Here is a 16,468-nt window from a genome sequence, read left to right as displayed (position 1 = left end):
TCATTCTAAAGAGCCTGGTTCCCAAAAGCTTCTTCCCAAACAGGGCACACAGAGAAAGAACCCTGTGATGTCTCAAAAGCCATTATTTAAGAATTACATTCAATTACATCAAAAACTACAAAGAAACTCATAAATCTAACGTGCACGTATTTGGAACAAAAAGCCATCTGTAAAGCCCTGCTATTGGACATGCCTATATAGGAAATCATAATGGAACAGAAGAATAGAGAAAAAAATACTGCTGCTTAACAAAGTCTGACATGTAAAGAGAGCAGCAAGACACCCACAGTTAGAACACTTATTTTTTCTGCTCGTGGCATGAAGATACTCGTGATTATGAATCCCACCCTGAAGCATTGACACAAATCAACAACCATCTGTATTTTTTTTTCTCCCCAGCTTATTCTAACAGGAATAATAAATCAGAAATTGCATTTCCAAGACTGATTGTTGTGTTTGTTTTTGTTTTTTTTTAAACTCATTATAATTACAAATATCATTTTATTTATTTTCTTACCAAGATTAGCATCTGCAGAAGCCTGAAGAATTCTCATCATGTAGCTCAAACTGTCAGGGCTGCATCTGAGCAATTTTGGTAAATAGTAATCTATTATATAAGTAGTTTGGTCATGGTTCCCTTCACACAGTATTAGAAGAAGAGGAGAAACCCAGATGTCGTGCCACTGGTCAATCCAGGAACTTTCCTTACAACTCGAAGTAAACTGCACTTTGTGATTTGTAAACATGGTTTCCAAAAGATCACTCGCATAGGGTGCAAGAGACTGATCATTCATCATATCCAAGATTTGTCCTGGAATAGTTCTGTCCAACTGTAGTATACTTTCAGTGCCCACACACTCCACAAGACAGCCAAGAGAAGCGTATTTTCCTTTCACATGCCATTCCAAACTCAGCAAATGCTTGGTCAGCCTTGCAAAGAATGGGTCTGATTTTAAGTTGTATCCGGAAACGATGGTTTGATGTATCTGAAGAAGATTCCTGAATATCGATTTGGTTTGGTGTCTAACAACATCTAGAGGGTGTTCCCAGTGCGTGTAAACATACTGCAGCAGCTTCCCAATTACCTCTGAGTTCCCATTAAGTTTGATTTTTAGATTTGGGGAGTCTGAAACGAGGGCAGCTAGTGCTGAGTTAGTCCAAATAGCAACAGTTCTCGATAAACATATTATCATATTGGATTCTTTTAACCTTTTTAAAAGAACAAACAACAAAAAAAGTTCATTATCCTCATTTGTCACTTCTATTTAAAAAAATATCAATTATATGTTTCAAAGTAACTATTCATCACCTTAGCTTACTTCACACTAGAACAGATGCAGAAACACTTACCCATTCATTGAAGAAAAAGAAAAAACTAAGGCAAAAAGGTTTTGGATGCTTCAAATTGTATGCTCTGTCACCTGACACACTGTTAACCGGTCACAACTAAAACCACCTCAATATGGTGACAAGCCTCTACAGCAGCAATTTTGAAAACAAAAATAAAAATGAATACCCACATGGCAGTATTTGAGCAACATTATGTTGCATGCTTCTTGAAAATCTAAAGAAAAGTTTTCCTTATCATATAAATAAATAAATAAAAAGAATTGTATGTCTAAAACACAAATCACAAAACTGACCTCCAAGACAGAAACCATGGTTGAACAGAATACTGATCTCCTATCCAATAGGCTACAATTTATGCCGGATAAAAGAGCATTTCATTTCAGCATGCCAGAGGAAAATGCAGCTTAAGACATTTTGAAACTTAGAGTTCTTCTGAATATATTAAAAAGGTGATATGATTATCACAGGAAAACAAAATAATTATATTATAATTATATAGGACCATGACCCATGCAAAGTAAAAAATCAAGCATGACAATGAAAAAATGAAAGCACAGGCTTACACGGAACTCAAAGACAATAAGACTGATGCAATATCTAGTAACAGTTTCTCTCCACTTTCACCCATGCTGCTATTCTTCCAATCCAGCATAGCCAATGCTCCATGGCAAAGAAAGAGAAGGACTGAGTCGGAGAGTTCCTCTGTACACTGAGTTCCACAATTACTCACAAACCATGCTGGCATGCCTGCATGCTTCTTCAATCCAAGAAGCAAGTCACTGACCTGTAATAGCAAAATACAACTCATTACACCACCTTAGCACATTAGAAAAGGTATTTTGTACACAAGCACAAACCTTAGAAGATGTAAAGAGATTTCTCCGTGTTGTTTTTCTTATAAGTTCAAAAACCCTGTATCATTATTTCATACAGAGAATAAAGGATTTACATTCCAACAAAAGACAGATGCAGAGGTTGGCAGGCCCTGCTACCTCTATCAGCAAAGCCTCTAAATAACCCTGGGAACACTGATTAATGACACTACCACATTTCACAGCCTTTAGAGAACATACACACTTACCAGGGAAGGTAATTCTTCAGCTGGTTCATACATAACTTTAGTAAACAGAATAAAGGCCAGTCCCGAGGTAGTCTGCACAGTCTGCAGTAGAGTTTCTACATGGCAGAGAAAGGTTTTTACTCAGAAGTGCAGCAAACATTACGTGTCAGAACTGCGTATCAAAATTATAATGTTGGCATTGAATTTTCCTCTACTACTTATACTTGTGTATTCACAAGCCTGTAGTATCTGCCTGGAGAGTAAGTATTAACAAATTTATATTTCAGTGTTAGAGGTAACTATAAATACCTTTCAACAAACAGAAAATACAGAACTGCCTGGTAAGAACAGGACAAGTAGGTTCTGCCATGGTCTTCAAGTTCAACTACAAAAAAGTAACACCTGTACAGGAAGTAACCATGATTAGTTACCGTGCATCAATAAGCAGTTCTGACTGCGTAATTCATGCAGATATACATTATGATCTACAAATCATAGCTCTCAGAAAGACCTACTGCTAGTCCCCACTCCCATTAGTCTCAGCAGTTCAACTTCCATTCAAGCTAAAACAAGACAAGTTTTTCTACATTCAGTTTACTATAAAGAAAACAAGACTGACTTAATTAAAACATTTATTTTTGAATGTTACTAAACTTACCGTCCATTAGGAAGCTGATGGAACTTTTCAGTAAACTACACATACTTTGCCAAATGCAAGACTCATGATTTTTCCAAAGACTTCCCTGAATATTTTCTTGTAATTTCTGTACAAGCATCATTGGAACTTTAATGGCCATCAATAAATCATGCATCAATCGTGTCTGAACTACACGATTTCCACTATTCTTTCTGGGGGAAAAAGAAGAGAAGATATGCTTACAAACAGCAAACAAAACCCATCCTTCACCATCCCTAGAAAACCACATTCTGTCAACTTTAGATAGAAATAGTGGTAGAAATCAAATTATTGTTCAAGTTGACCAAACTAGCAGAAAGATAAAAGTGGACTTGGACAGCGTTTTAAAATGAAGGTAAGAAACACAGTTTCTTAAAAAAAATAATTAATTTTTTCAACAGTTTCTGTAGGTTCCCATGAGAAACTTTTTTTGATTCTTCAAAATTCTTTTGATTTTGATTCTTTTGATTTTGAAACTTCATTTGATTCTGCCTGAACAGGGCAGGATCTAAAGAGTGATAGAACACAATGCTGGTCCCTTCTTATTTTAACAGTTCCTCTGTGCACAAAGCATATTTCTATCATTCAACTCTCTTCTAATACAAAGACAGACAAGCTGTAAGCCTGTAATGTACAAAACATTCCATTAAGTGCTGTTATCCTCCAGGCACATTGTAAGAGACCACAGTGAAGATGCTTCACTTTATGTTATGTTGGAAAATGTCAAGATACAGAATGATGACTGCTGTGACAGTCAAACAGCATATCAATACTGAATTAAATACTTATGAAAAGTGGAAGAGAAATACTCTAACTGAATTTTAATAAGTGTATTTATTAATTACAGTGTTCAGTCACAATTCAGATAGCAAAACCACAACTCAAAGGCCTCCCTTAAAAGTAGTAGCTCTAACACAATATCAGTGCCTTAAATACTACCACCTTTTTGTTCCTTTCCTCTCTATCATCATATTACCACAAAAGAAAAGAAACATTTTTTTTAATTTTATATACATATCACTGTAAACTCACATTCACATCTTTCACCACTGCATGGCTATCGAAGTGATAGTCCATATTAAATTATCTTGCAATAATGAAATGAAAACAGATAAAATACAGCTTATATTGATTTCACTTGCCTGTTTTCTTCCTGTATGTCAAGTAGCGACTTTTGCAGGAACTGAAGAACTAGTGGAAATAATTACGTCAGGAATTTACTTAAAAGAGAAGTGTAACAGAAAATTCCCAGCAATCACCCATACACATCACACCCAGGCACAGCAAAAAGTTATCTGTATAGTGGTGTTTCTTCCACTCCATAAAAAAGGTTTCAAAATTCAGTGTAGATTCAAGAGGCAATGCAGGAACAAAATCTCACACTGTTTTGTAACAACCTGGTACAAAGTAAGAGTTTCCACTTGCTCTAACACTGTGAGGCATCCAGAGTTCTGGCTTCTCGATGAAAAGCTGAAATTACCAAGAGCTCAAAACATTGCAGCAACAAAAGGTCCGTAAAAAGCTGTGAACATTATTTGCACGCTGAGGGCACAACAGGCCACGTTATCCCATAGTTTCCAGACAGATGCAGCGACTCTGAATCGCTGAGGTTCAATAATAAATGGTTTTACCAGCAGATCAAATTTCTGCCAAATTACTGCCACACAGAATGCTTGCCACAGCAGACCAGGGCCTGCTATACGAAGACTGGATGTTAACAGCTCCGTGTTACCATACTCAACTTCATCATGAGGGGCAGAACAGAGATTACTTCATGTGAAGTAGCACTGTCTCTGACAGTCCTTTAAGTACCCTCAGATTGGTATCTGTGGATGCTCAGTAAATCAAGATAGATTCCAGGAAATTAAAGGTACAAGCCAAGGAAAAATCCTTGACAAAAAAAAAAAAAAAAAAGCATCCCATGAAGAAGGTCCTAGTTATTAAAAATGTATCATAATGAAATCAAATCTGACAGATCTTTGTGCCTACCACACATTACTTCTTCACACACAGCCTTCCCCCAATAATCTAAAGTGAATTTTAATATAAGCATAACTTTACCTTCTTCAAACAGGTTCTTAATACTTGCTTTACCTAGAGGAAAGAAAATACATTTTAAATAGTGACTATTGGATAGCGTATACTAGAAAAAAAAAAATAAATAAGTTTTTTCATAAAGAAGAATATATTCGATTTCATCATACCTAAGCTGAAGTCCTCCATACAAGAAGCAAGGTTGTCCAGTACTTTTCTGTACAAATACGTATCTGTGGTTTTCAGTTCTTCCCTAAGGCAGCGTACAAAGCTTTGAACAGCTAACGGCATCAACTGTTCAGGAAGACCATTTAGCGAACTACAACAGTAAGAAACAGCACAAGCAGTTACCTCACACTGAGGTGTGTGAAATAGCACGTGATCAAAGTCAGTGTCGGGTAAAGATCTCGTAATAGACATGTTGCTTCCTATATTAGCCTTCTCCCCACATTTCTGCAAATGCAAGGATGCATTGTATCTATCAGATTATACAACTGCAGCCTGTAACACTTAAAAAAAAAAAAAAATCAAGAACTGACAGCATGTTTATTTCTGTCCGCCTTTTGGTTTCAGAGTCAGAAAACTACATCTCTAGTCTTCAAAGTACACTGGATGAAGTTCTAATAATGTCCCGGCATGACTTTCTGTATCTGTTCTGGAATACAGGAAGGACATTAAACCTTCTTAGCTTTTTCTTACCAACATTTTTCAAGATTTCCTTCTGAAATAATTTCAGTGAGTTAATTCAGCAAAAAGTGAAAGGAGAGTTTGCTCTTGTATCTTTAATGCAACGTCTACACAAGGTTTAGGTTACTCCTGCAAGTGAGATGTAAATCAGCTTCTGTTCTAATACTCTATATTGATTCCCAAACCAAAGTGTCCACAATTTCTGTAGCATCATGACATAAATGTATACACCAGGGATAGAAAATAACAAAGTAGAGTCTAGATCTGTGGAAATTTTACAGCCTCCTAAGAACACTTACATTTCCTCTGCATAACTTCTCTTCTCCATTTTATCTACTTGTATTCCTAGGCACTCCTTAACATTTCAGCCTATCCTTACTTAAAAGTGAAGAAAGCTTTCCTGTAGCCACATACCTGACAACTCATGGGCTTGTTCTCTGCTCAGCCCATTTCAGTCTTTCAAGTAACATTTCTAAAAGGCATGTATAGCTTCGATAAAAAGGGTCACAACAGGCAAAAACAGCGATACAAACAGATGCATGCAGCCACAGTTTACCACTAGCATACAACAGCATCTATCAAACAGTCTTTGTTTTAAAATAAACATGTTCTAACTTTGAAGCAACAAAAACCTGTCAAAGTGGTGTGAAGCCCTGGCTTTATATGAAATACTGGATGGAAGCACTATGAGGTCTCAGTTGAACAATAGATGGTTTTTTTGTGCATAGAAATGAAGGCAGCTAAGCAATCGATCTTAAAATATTAAGCCTGTCATAAATTAGCTAAAGAAATACAATAATAATTTTGCTATAGAAAAGCATAATTACAATAGAAATAGGTATGGGAAAACACTCTTTAGTCATGATTCCACTGTACCACCTTCTCTTTACATTGTCAAAGTTGAGTGTTTTTCTTTTTATACAGATGCATTTTAAATTTCTACTCTCTTGGATTTTAAAATTCAGTGCTAATTATACACAAATTGTCTTTCAAGTAATGAAAGAGATCAAAATAATGCTTCACTTTGAAGCTATTTATCCAATGATACATTGGATTATTTATAGTATTAGTACCACAAATTTTCAGTAATTACAGCAATTTGCAGTGCATGAGAAGTTACCAGCTTCAATGTAAGAAGAGCATTTAAATAAAACAAACCATGCTTACTATCCAATTCTTTACCTTGCTAATACTTTTTTCAAGGGATTCTTCACACCCAGTGAAAAATATGTCTCTCCCAGGATATCCAAACAAGCTTTAACCATGGGATCACATGCAGAGTTTTGATCCATCATCTTCACCAAAGGCATAATCTGTAATCAACAGAACACTTGATCAATAAAACTAACTACATACGTGCCCTTGTAATTAATGGGGGTGTAATTCCCTCTCATTCAAGGATACAGTGCAAAAACTGTCTCCACTTTACCATATCCTGTTGAGATTAAGTTGCTGAATAAGCTCCAGGAAAACCTCTGCTAATAACAATATATAAATATAAAACTCATAATTTGCTATCACTTGCCTTCCATTATTCTCAGTAACCACAGCCTTTGCTAATTTAAGTACTAGAACTATGTTCCCACCTAGCATCTGCAGGAGTAACAACTTCATTTTACCTGCTTCCAGGAACGCTTTATTTTACAGCTGCATTTCGCGTTAACGGCATGTGTAGTACACTGTCAGTTTCAAGACAGCACACTAACACCAGTGAAATCTTACTTGTTTAATACACTGGATTTGCTGGATGCCATTGTTCAGCTGTCCACAGTGCAGAAGCAGAGATGCCAGGTTTTGTTCTTCAGCCTTGGAAAACTCTACATTTGGAAGAAGAGTATTTTTTTTTAAAAAGGAGTTACAATAAACAGCATAAAGAATACGTTGTTTATAATAAGAAATCACTGCTTAATTATTAACTTTTTTGCCATTCCACTAAACCTACTGGTGTCATACCCTTTAAGTCACCTTAACAACAGCTTAGCACCATTTTTTTCAAACACAGTCCCGTGCACCAGCTCTGCCTTCACTGCATCCTCCCTTCAGACATTTATAGGCATTGGTAAGATTTCTCCCTGAGCCTTCTCTTCTCAAGGCTAGGCAGCCCCAGCTCTCTCAGCCTTTCCTCTGAGGAGAGACGCTCCAGTCTCCTCATCATCTTCACGGCTTTTGCACATCTCTCATACTGGGAAGCCCAGAACTAGACACGATACTTCAGGTGTGGCCTCACCAGTACTGAGCAGAGGGGAACAATCACCTCTTTAAACTTTGCCACAGTTAAAAAATCATTGTCATTACATTAAAAAAAGGCAAAAAAAAACAGTAACCAAAAGAAAGAACAAAACCACCCAAAACAAAAAACACCGCAAACAAAACAATTGAAAAAATAATGATCGATTTCAGTAGCTACTCAAATGGGATCTACTAACAGAAACAAAAACAAGATCAGTTCAGGAAAAACAAACAAAAAACTTACTCTTAAGTTTTTCAAGCTGCTGGTGATCAAGAAAGAATGCATCAACCTGAACTTCTTTCTTCTTTTTTAAAACCATTTTAGCTGATGAAGAGACACCTGTTAAAAGGAATACACACTACCTTGTTTTAAAAGCATAACTACAACACTTCCTATAATAGCCTTTTTTGTTGGCCTAAAATATTGTTTATTGTATTATTTGTGCAATTTCTTTTGCAAGATAATAGTTCTCTACTCCTTCATGATTTTCAACCATTCTAAGCACGTCCAAAATCTGCTGAGACTTTGTGGCACAAAGAGGAAATATGAGAAAAGATTTCAATATTTGCTCGATAAGCCTTAAACTGTCACACTGGAGTCCTTACTGCACTTGTTATGTAGTCTGCAACACGTCCCTTGGTCACAGCCTGTAAATACCACGCAGACATGGGAATTACACCACAGAACTCCTGCTGCTGCTTTAGTTTACTGGACCGAGCGTTTAGAACTCGCTTAAGACGTAACGCGAAGCGAGGGCTACCTCGTGAACCACAGTTTTATTCCTGGAGACATCAACCTGCGCTTCCTCTGCCACAGCGGATGTTGCAGAGGGGAAGTTATCCCCTTTAGGGCAGTGGAAATTTCACGTGCGCTGCAGTTTCCCTGCCTCACGAGCCCACTCCCGCACAGCACCTGAGGCTGGCGAGGCCCCCCCGCAGGCTCCCTGCTCCTGCGGGGCCACCCGGTGCGGGGTGCCCCGCGTCCCGGCGGCTCCCACATGGAGCCACCGCAGCCCGTGAGGGCAACCAGCCGCCGCCGCCTCACACCCCCCACCTCCGGGCCGCCCCGCAGCACCGCAGCCCGGCGACGGGCGGGGAAGGGCCGCTGCCCCGCCGCCATGGAGGCCGCGCGGGCGGCGGAGGGGGGGGACGCGGAGGAAGCAAAATGGCGGCCACCGCCGGCCCTTACCCTGAGGGGAGAGGCTCGGCCCGGGGCGCCGCTCCCCGGCCCGGTCCCCGCTGCCCCGCCTGCGCCGGGTAGGGCCGAGCCGAGGCGAGCCGGGCTTTCCCCGCCCCGCAGCCCGGCCCCCGGCGCCGCCTCCAGCCCCGGCGCTGAGGGGCCGGAGCTGTAACCTCGCCGGTCGCGGGGCGCCCAAGCGGGCACCTTCCTCTCGGCGGCGGGGAGAGGGATGGCAGCGGTTCCCCGGAGCCAGGGCACGGCGGCTTTAGGCCTCAGCAGCCGGGTCGTGCCTCCGAGTATCGAGTGGGGACTCTCCTGGGCCTTCTGTAGGAAATCCCACAGTGGGTGAAACGCGTCGCTGTGCAAGCGGCTGTGGTGAAGTGCCAGATCACCTAGTAGTCACAGGGCCATTGGGATTACACAGCAACAACGTTTAGGTGAGGAAAAGCAGGAAAAACGCGAACACTTTTTGCCACCCCACTTTCACCCAACAACAATTTTCTTTCAGCCCAAAGTACCTCAACTCAACAAGTCTCAGTTCGTGACTTTCAACAAACTTCTGCATAACTTAATACTGACATTTTGTACTGCCGACTGACTGGAGACATACATATAGCCAGAGGAACCACGGAAAGGTTTCACCATACCCACACACATGGGAAATGCTTTGAGTTTTTCCCTGCCGGCTGGTTGATTTCCCCTCTGCTCTGTGTGTGGCAGCTTGTAGCAAGCTGACACCACTGCTGGCACCGTGCCTTGCAGGGGCCTGCTGGGCTACCTCCAGCTCCAAGGGAGGCTGAGTGCCGATCTATATGATTTAGCCTCCCAGATAAATCAAACTGATGCATCCTCATTTAGGGTAAGTAACATCTCCAGCCAGATGAAGTAAATCTTCAGCTTCTTATGCTCAGTTCAATACCGGCACATTTTACATTTCATTGAATCTTCTACATACGTGCTCCCTATTTTCAGTGGAACCATTTCGAGGGTTCCAGCTCAGTATATCCTAGCTCACTTTCCAGTAGCCAAAAATCACTTACTTAGAACTAGCTCACGTAATATCACACAAAACCACACCATATAACATGGATGTTCTTATAGCTCCAAACATGCCTTTATCACTGAGCAGCTAGCCCAGCATGGCTTATCAGACTTTGCTACCTTGGAAAGGTGTCACTCTGTGATCATAACTTCTGTTTCTGCTGGTAAGGAGCAACCGACCTTTGAATTACTGGTGTTTGTGCTCTGCTATGCATCATATGAAACAAGCAGACAGCACATCCAAAATGAAACGAAGTATTTAAACCATGGAGTTCATTGTCCTGGGACACTCTGGTTCTTGAAAAATTACATTTCTTCAAAAGCAGCTGGGCTACATCATAGAAGGAAGAAAAAAAATCCAGCAAAAGTTTCAAAACAAAATTTCTGGCTCACAAAATCCCTGAACCACAAGGCAACTAGAGACAAGGACAGTGCGCTGGGAAAATGCCTCTTCGCTTCCTCAGGCAATGGCTGGCGCAACAGCCAAGAGACTGGGCACCAAGCTGGGCAGCCCTCGGCACCAAGCTGGCATGGCTGTTTTTGCTGTGATGGCCGAGCCGGTCTCTGCAATTCATCAGATGTTTTTTCTAAGTGTTGGATTTATGTTTACAAACTTTACAGTTGAGACAAATCAGTGAAAATTCCTCTCAAAGGAAATATTCTAACCCACACTGCTGGAAACCTGAATTTTGAAGTTGAAAGTTTTAATCTTCTGTAGCTAAAGGTCTGCATGCCTGTATCTGGTAAGTAGAATATTTTAAGCCTATAATAATAATAAATAATAATATACAAGTCTACTAAGAATTATTACTATTAATAATGTTTATAATAATAAATATATTGATAATAATATTTGTAATTAGCAGTTATATTAATAATATATAAGCCTATTTCCGAGGGAGATTATGAAGTTACTTTGAAACTTTCACAGAAATCTGCTGTTTAGTGCAATATAGCATTTTACCACTCTGTGGCGCCAAACAATTAAAAAGAGGTTGTGCTTTTAAAGGGAAACCATGGATCTTCCCAAAAGCTGTATTTTTCTTAGTAGAAAAAGCCTTCACTAGTAACTGAAGTAACTACAGATTCTTCCATTCAGAAGTACCCAAGCACAAACACTATAGGCCATTATGTAAGATGACATTTTCCTACCAGTGAAAGACAAGCTGTAGCCTTCAAATAACATTTAAAGATACGTCATGGTGATACCATAAATTGAACAGGAATTATCTTTCTCCCTTCCCCACTTAAACAAAACCTTTTAATCTGCTTTTTGAAAGACCATATGATACCTTTTAATTAATTCTAACAGTAACTGAAGATCATCTATTCCTTCCTTTATATCACAGTTTTGTGTTACAACTAGTATATACGGTGTTATGGGAACTTTCTTTCCATTGAAAAGCCTAAAATACATCATGCTTTTAAAGAATCCAGATAGAAATGACACAGAAGATGGTGTCTGATCTGAGGTTTTGGAATCGCAAGATGTTTTCTGGAATACATTTTCCAATTGTAGATAAAAACACCAGTCTAACCCTAGCCTCAAATGGTTGCAATGCTTATCTATGTGGTACAGAGAACCAGAAGAAGCCCCATTTGTCATGGCAGGTTCATAAGGCTTTGATCCAGTGTGTCAGAACCACGTTCTGTGTAGTCATGGAAATCTAATAAACCCCCAAATTTTACTTCCCATTTGCAGGTTTGGTAACAACTTGATAATCTCTGGCATGGAGCTAATGACGTTCTTTGGGTTAGCTTCTACACTCTGGACCAGATGTTTTGCAATACAGGGTTCACAATACTTCAAATTAAATGTGGTATTCTTGTTCAGTAAGACAAACAAAAACTTTGAAGTTACCTTGTTGCATTAAGGTCAAATTGCAGAGATAAAGGCAGAGCAACATACACTTCTTCAGTCTGCATCCGTTCTTTGAGAGAGGCGTTGTATGTTGTGGTGTTTTGTATTTACTTTGATCTACTTCTGTAGCCAGACAGCTAACAGAGGTGATCATTCCAAGGTGCAAACCTCTGCTGGTGTAGTTTGCTTCTTCAACATACTGTGTAGCAGTGATATATTTTGCATGTTCTGTACATACTTGCAAGACTGTGCCTCTGATTTATTATTGCTTCTATGTAACATCTACTTGTGACAACAGCAATGAGAAACACCTCTCCATGAGACTGCACTTGTGTGCAAAATAGTTTTCTATGTTTATTTCACACCTTTAATATTTATGGCATTCCCACCTTCTAATTACAAAACAAAGTTTTATTCTGTTCTGTGCATCGCAGCTGGTCTACTTGTAATTTCATTCCCTTCAGTAACTGACCTTGGATTCTAGACATATCGGCATTACCTGTCAGGGCAGTTCAAAGAAAATCTTCAGCATCCCTACTCCTTCTTCCAGACTATTTTTCTCATGCCTCTTTACCTGTCAGTACTGAGGGCTGCACAGCTGCGGAGCATCATTAGTACTATTATCTGAGCCAAAGAAAATGTCAATCGGCAAAACAACCTGAAAGAAACACTCACGCAGCTCACGGGCTTTGCTCTCCCTCTTGCGGTCCAAGCCTGCCATTCCCACAGCCTGCGGTCTGCCTGGGCTCCACGCACCCCAAAGTCAAACGCTCTCCACAGCGTTGGGTCTATCTGCAGAGGATGGCTGAAAGCAAACACGAAGTTTGCATTAAACACCAACACTAAATCCTCTTGTATAGAGATGGTTAGGAGCAGGAGGATAATTTTTATTCTTTTGGAGAAATATTTTCATGTGAACAAATAACATTTTTTTTTCAGTTCATTTGTTTTTAATGCGGCTTTTCAAGACACTTTATAAAAAAGATGTTAGGTAACAAATAATTCATTTCTTGCTGTTCCAGCAATGATATTTTCAATATGTTTTTCAGTGGCGTTTCAAAACTACATGAGGCACTTAGGAAAGTACCAGCATATGAATCAGATCCAGTCAAGTTCTTTGGCTACTTTAAGGTCACTGCAAGCGAGTGGAAAACTGGAAGCTGTACTGAACTGAATAGGAAAAAATGAAATTGTGTGGATGATCAGATGGGAACATTTGAGCTTTCAAGGCCCTTTTTTTTTTTCAGTCACAAAACCACGCGCTTTCACTGACTGATCATCGTGACCAAGCAGCTTACACAAAAAGACCACCTCACTGTACGAGGAGCTGAACACAGCGGTGGCGTGCAGGCGGTTTGTGCAGCAGAACCCGTAGACCATTTTGTCCCTCTAGCTCCCAATCCAACCAAAAGACAATCCCAACATCTCCACCCAGACCCATAGGCTGCCCACAGCCCCTCGGGGCAGCCTGCCCCAGCGCTCTGCCACCTCACAGCACCGAAGCGCCCCCTCATATCGAGCCGCGACCTCCCAGGCTTCACTTTGTGCCGGGCTCCCCCCGCCGGGCTCAGGCCCCGCCCGGGCTCCCCGCCGGGGGCGGCCCCGGCTCCTCAGTGGCCGCGGCGGCCGTCGCTCAGGCGGGGTGCCTGGCCGCGGGGATGGTGGGGCGGGCGGCCCGCGGCGCCCACAGCCCGGACGGCGCCCGGCGAGGCGAGGCGAGGCGAGGCCGGCCAGGTGGGAGCTCGCGTCCCCGACCCCCGCCCTCCCTGCCCTGAGGCGCGGAGCCCGCGGGGGGCGGCGTCGTGTGAGGGGCATGGAGGGGGATGACGACGGCTTGGTGGGGGGTGACGTCATATCAGGACATGGTGTGGGGGGGTGACGTCATATCAGGACATGGCGGGGGGTGACGACATGGTGTGGGGGTGACGTGATGTGAGGTCACGGTGTGGAGCCCGCGGGGTGTAGGGTGGCGGGAGGAGGGCACTGGGGTCCCAGCTCGTGTGGGGTGGCCAGCAGAGCGAGCCCCCCAAAAAGGGGACAGCGGGAAGCACGCAGCTTCTCAATGTGCTTAATAAAGCCCAATCTTATTAAAAGTCCCTCCGCATCCAGCCTTCCCAGTCCCATCCAGAGGTTACTCCTTGGCGTCGTGCCGTGACCTCGCAAAATTGCAGCCCCCAAAATGGTGACACGAGGTGGTTTTGTGTGGCGCGGTGACAGTGACCACGTACAGCCGAGGGTGCTCCATGGGCCGTGCCACCTGGCTGCCCCCTCAGCCCCACAATGAGGTGATCAGGAGGGCCAGAGCGGGGTCCCGTGGCTGGCACACTCCTTCAGGTAGTGTGCCACATGCTCCCCACAGCACAGAGCAAACAGCGGGAGAACCTGCCCTAAATCGGGGTTTGAAGGCCGTTTTCCGTAGCTTAGGGTGCAGTTTGTCTGGGCACGGAATTTTGCAAAATGAGTCGAATGGAAAATAAAGTTCCCAGTGTTTTAGGTGAGTTTTGCCTGGCCACTGACAAACCTGCGAATGGCTTCCTTGATTCCCAAACAGGTCCACTTTGTGGCTCATCGTTTCCTTTCTCCAGCCCAACCTTTCTGGCTCCAAAAATAATTTGGAAGCGCTGCGTTTGGGTGGAAGAAGGGCCTGCAGTACAGGGCCCTCGGGCTGTAACGCTGTAGGATGGTGCTGCTCATGGTAGGCAAGCCAACAAGCACTGCACAAACCCGCTCCTAGTGAAGCAGGAGGATTTATCAAGCTTCCTCCGGCAGAGAAAGGACGGAGCATATGGACAGAATATGAAATGTTTAGTTAAACACAGCGTTTTGTTAAAAACAGAGCAAAACACTGACAGCATGATAAGGAATATGTAAATTTTTAACATGCTTCAGAAAGCTGGAACATTGTTCCCTCCTTCCCCCTCAGATGTATTTTGATAATTTCCAAGCAGACAGCAAAAAAAAAAAAAAAAAAAAAAAAAGGAAATTATTTCCATCCCTTTGGGGAGAATGTGACATTCTGGCTTCTCGAAGCCTATGAAGAGGTTTATAAACTTAAAAAATGAAAAAGACAAATTTAATCTTTCCAGACTTGTCAAACTTGTCTCAATTAATTTTTGATGACATAATTAGAACTTACCACTTTAACGTGTGCTTTTTTAGTTTACTTTTCAAAAGATTTTATTTTTAAAGCCTGCGAAGAACGGAGGGCTTTGCAGTGGGAACTGGAGCAGGAAGAAGGGGAGGACTCTGTAGGTTAGAGTGCTGATTCAGAGCACTCTATGAAGCCAAAAGAGATGAACTCATTTTTTTTTCCTCCCTTGGGGACTCAAACACGAAACAGGAAGTCATTGATTCAAAGCAAGATCATTCACTCCACAATTGTAAACAGTGTATTATGTGTCTGTAAATATTTCCAGAACCCATTGGCTTTTTGGAAAATGTGAAGTAAATTATAATAATCTCTAACAAGCATCCCACAATAAAAGGAGTTATTCTCGAACTTTTTATCTGCAATGTTTATACAGTGGAATATTAATTAGCTTGGGCATTGAGAAACTACTTGGCTGAACGCATTGTTCACTGCCAGAAATCCATCTACTCAAATGTTTTGTCTGTTGAAACACAAACATTTTTAGCTCCACCCTGCAATATTGCGCCCTACGAAAAAGCAAAAATTCTTTCCCGATTTTATCCATTTGTATTTTCACCACCACAAACACTGAAATATCCTACTGTTAACCAGATGTTGGCAGAGTTCGTCTCTGTCTTACGTAGCTGTGATTAGTCAACAAGGAAGAACACTGTAAAAAAAGAAGTCCTAAATAGACAATCTAATAGGAAATTGTCATTCTTCAGTAGTTAGGAGACCGGACCGTCTGCCCAAATCAGTCCATGCTTGAAGCCACTGCTTCCTTTGCAGAGTAGGAGAAGCTGCTGCTTGGAAGTGTCCCGGTGCATGTGGGGACTCTGCACAAGGAGAGGGGATTAGGGATGGGACAAGGGGAGGAACCTGCTTCCCTCACAGTCCTGGGAATCTTCTGGCAAGCTTAACACCGTAGGGGAAATGGTAAGGATGCCAATCACTTAGAAGGCTGGCAGTTGAAGAAATGCTAGTGTGCTTAAAGTTGAGAATTTGGGTGTTGCAGGATCCACTCAGGAAACTATTTTAATAACATGCTTGAATCTCAGCAGTTCCACAGGGATTCCTGAGCTCCAGAGTAGAGGATTCCTGAATAGGGATGGTTGTAACCTCGTGCTTAACAGCTTGAACCACAGCCTGAGACACCAAGAGAAAGAGAGGGTCAGGAGTGGAGCAGTTACCTTCAGGCAAACAATTACGGCAAAAATACT

The 16,468-nt window shown here is 41.8% G+C and overlaps 1 protein-coding gene across 2 annotated transcripts in view; it reads right to left on the bottom strand.

The window, feature by feature from the left end:
- Positions 1-9,286, bottom strand: part of THADA (THADA armadillo repeat containing) — a 161,304-nt gene extending 152,018 nt beyond the window's left edge. For both annotated transcript variants that reach the window (XM_084285393.1, XM_084285394.1), the window contains exons 1-11: positions 9,226-9,286; positions 8,281-8,376; positions 7,530-7,624; positions 6,990-7,120; positions 5,291-5,439; positions 5,148-5,180; positions 4,225-4,277; positions 3,069-3,255; positions 2,432-2,526; positions 1,914-2,134; positions 518-1,209 (exon numbers count right to left, since the gene is read on the bottom strand). In XM_084285393.1, the coding sequence (XP_084141519.1) occupies positions 518-1,209; positions 1,914-2,134; positions 2,432-2,526; positions 3,069-3,255; positions 4,225-4,277; positions 5,148-5,180; positions 5,291-5,439; positions 6,990-7,120; positions 7,530-7,624; positions 8,281-8,356 (1,732 nt within the window). In that variant the 5' untranslated portion in view covers positions 8,357-8,376; positions 9,226-9,286. The remainder of the gene's footprint in view (positions 1-517; positions 1,210-1,913; positions 2,135-2,431; positions 2,527-3,068; positions 3,256-4,224; positions 4,278-5,147; positions 5,181-5,290; positions 5,440-6,989; positions 7,121-7,529; positions 7,625-8,280; positions 8,377-9,225) is intronic.
- Between the last annotated feature and the right edge of the window lie 7,182 nt (positions 9,287-16,468).

This window comes from Netta rufina (assembly GCF_964035555.1).
Source record: "Netta rufina genome assembly, chromosome: 3".
NCBI lineage: Eukaryota > Metazoa > Chordata > Aves > Anseriformes > Anatidae > Netta > Netta rufina.
This window is presented reverse-complemented; position numbering and strand designations above follow the sequence as displayed.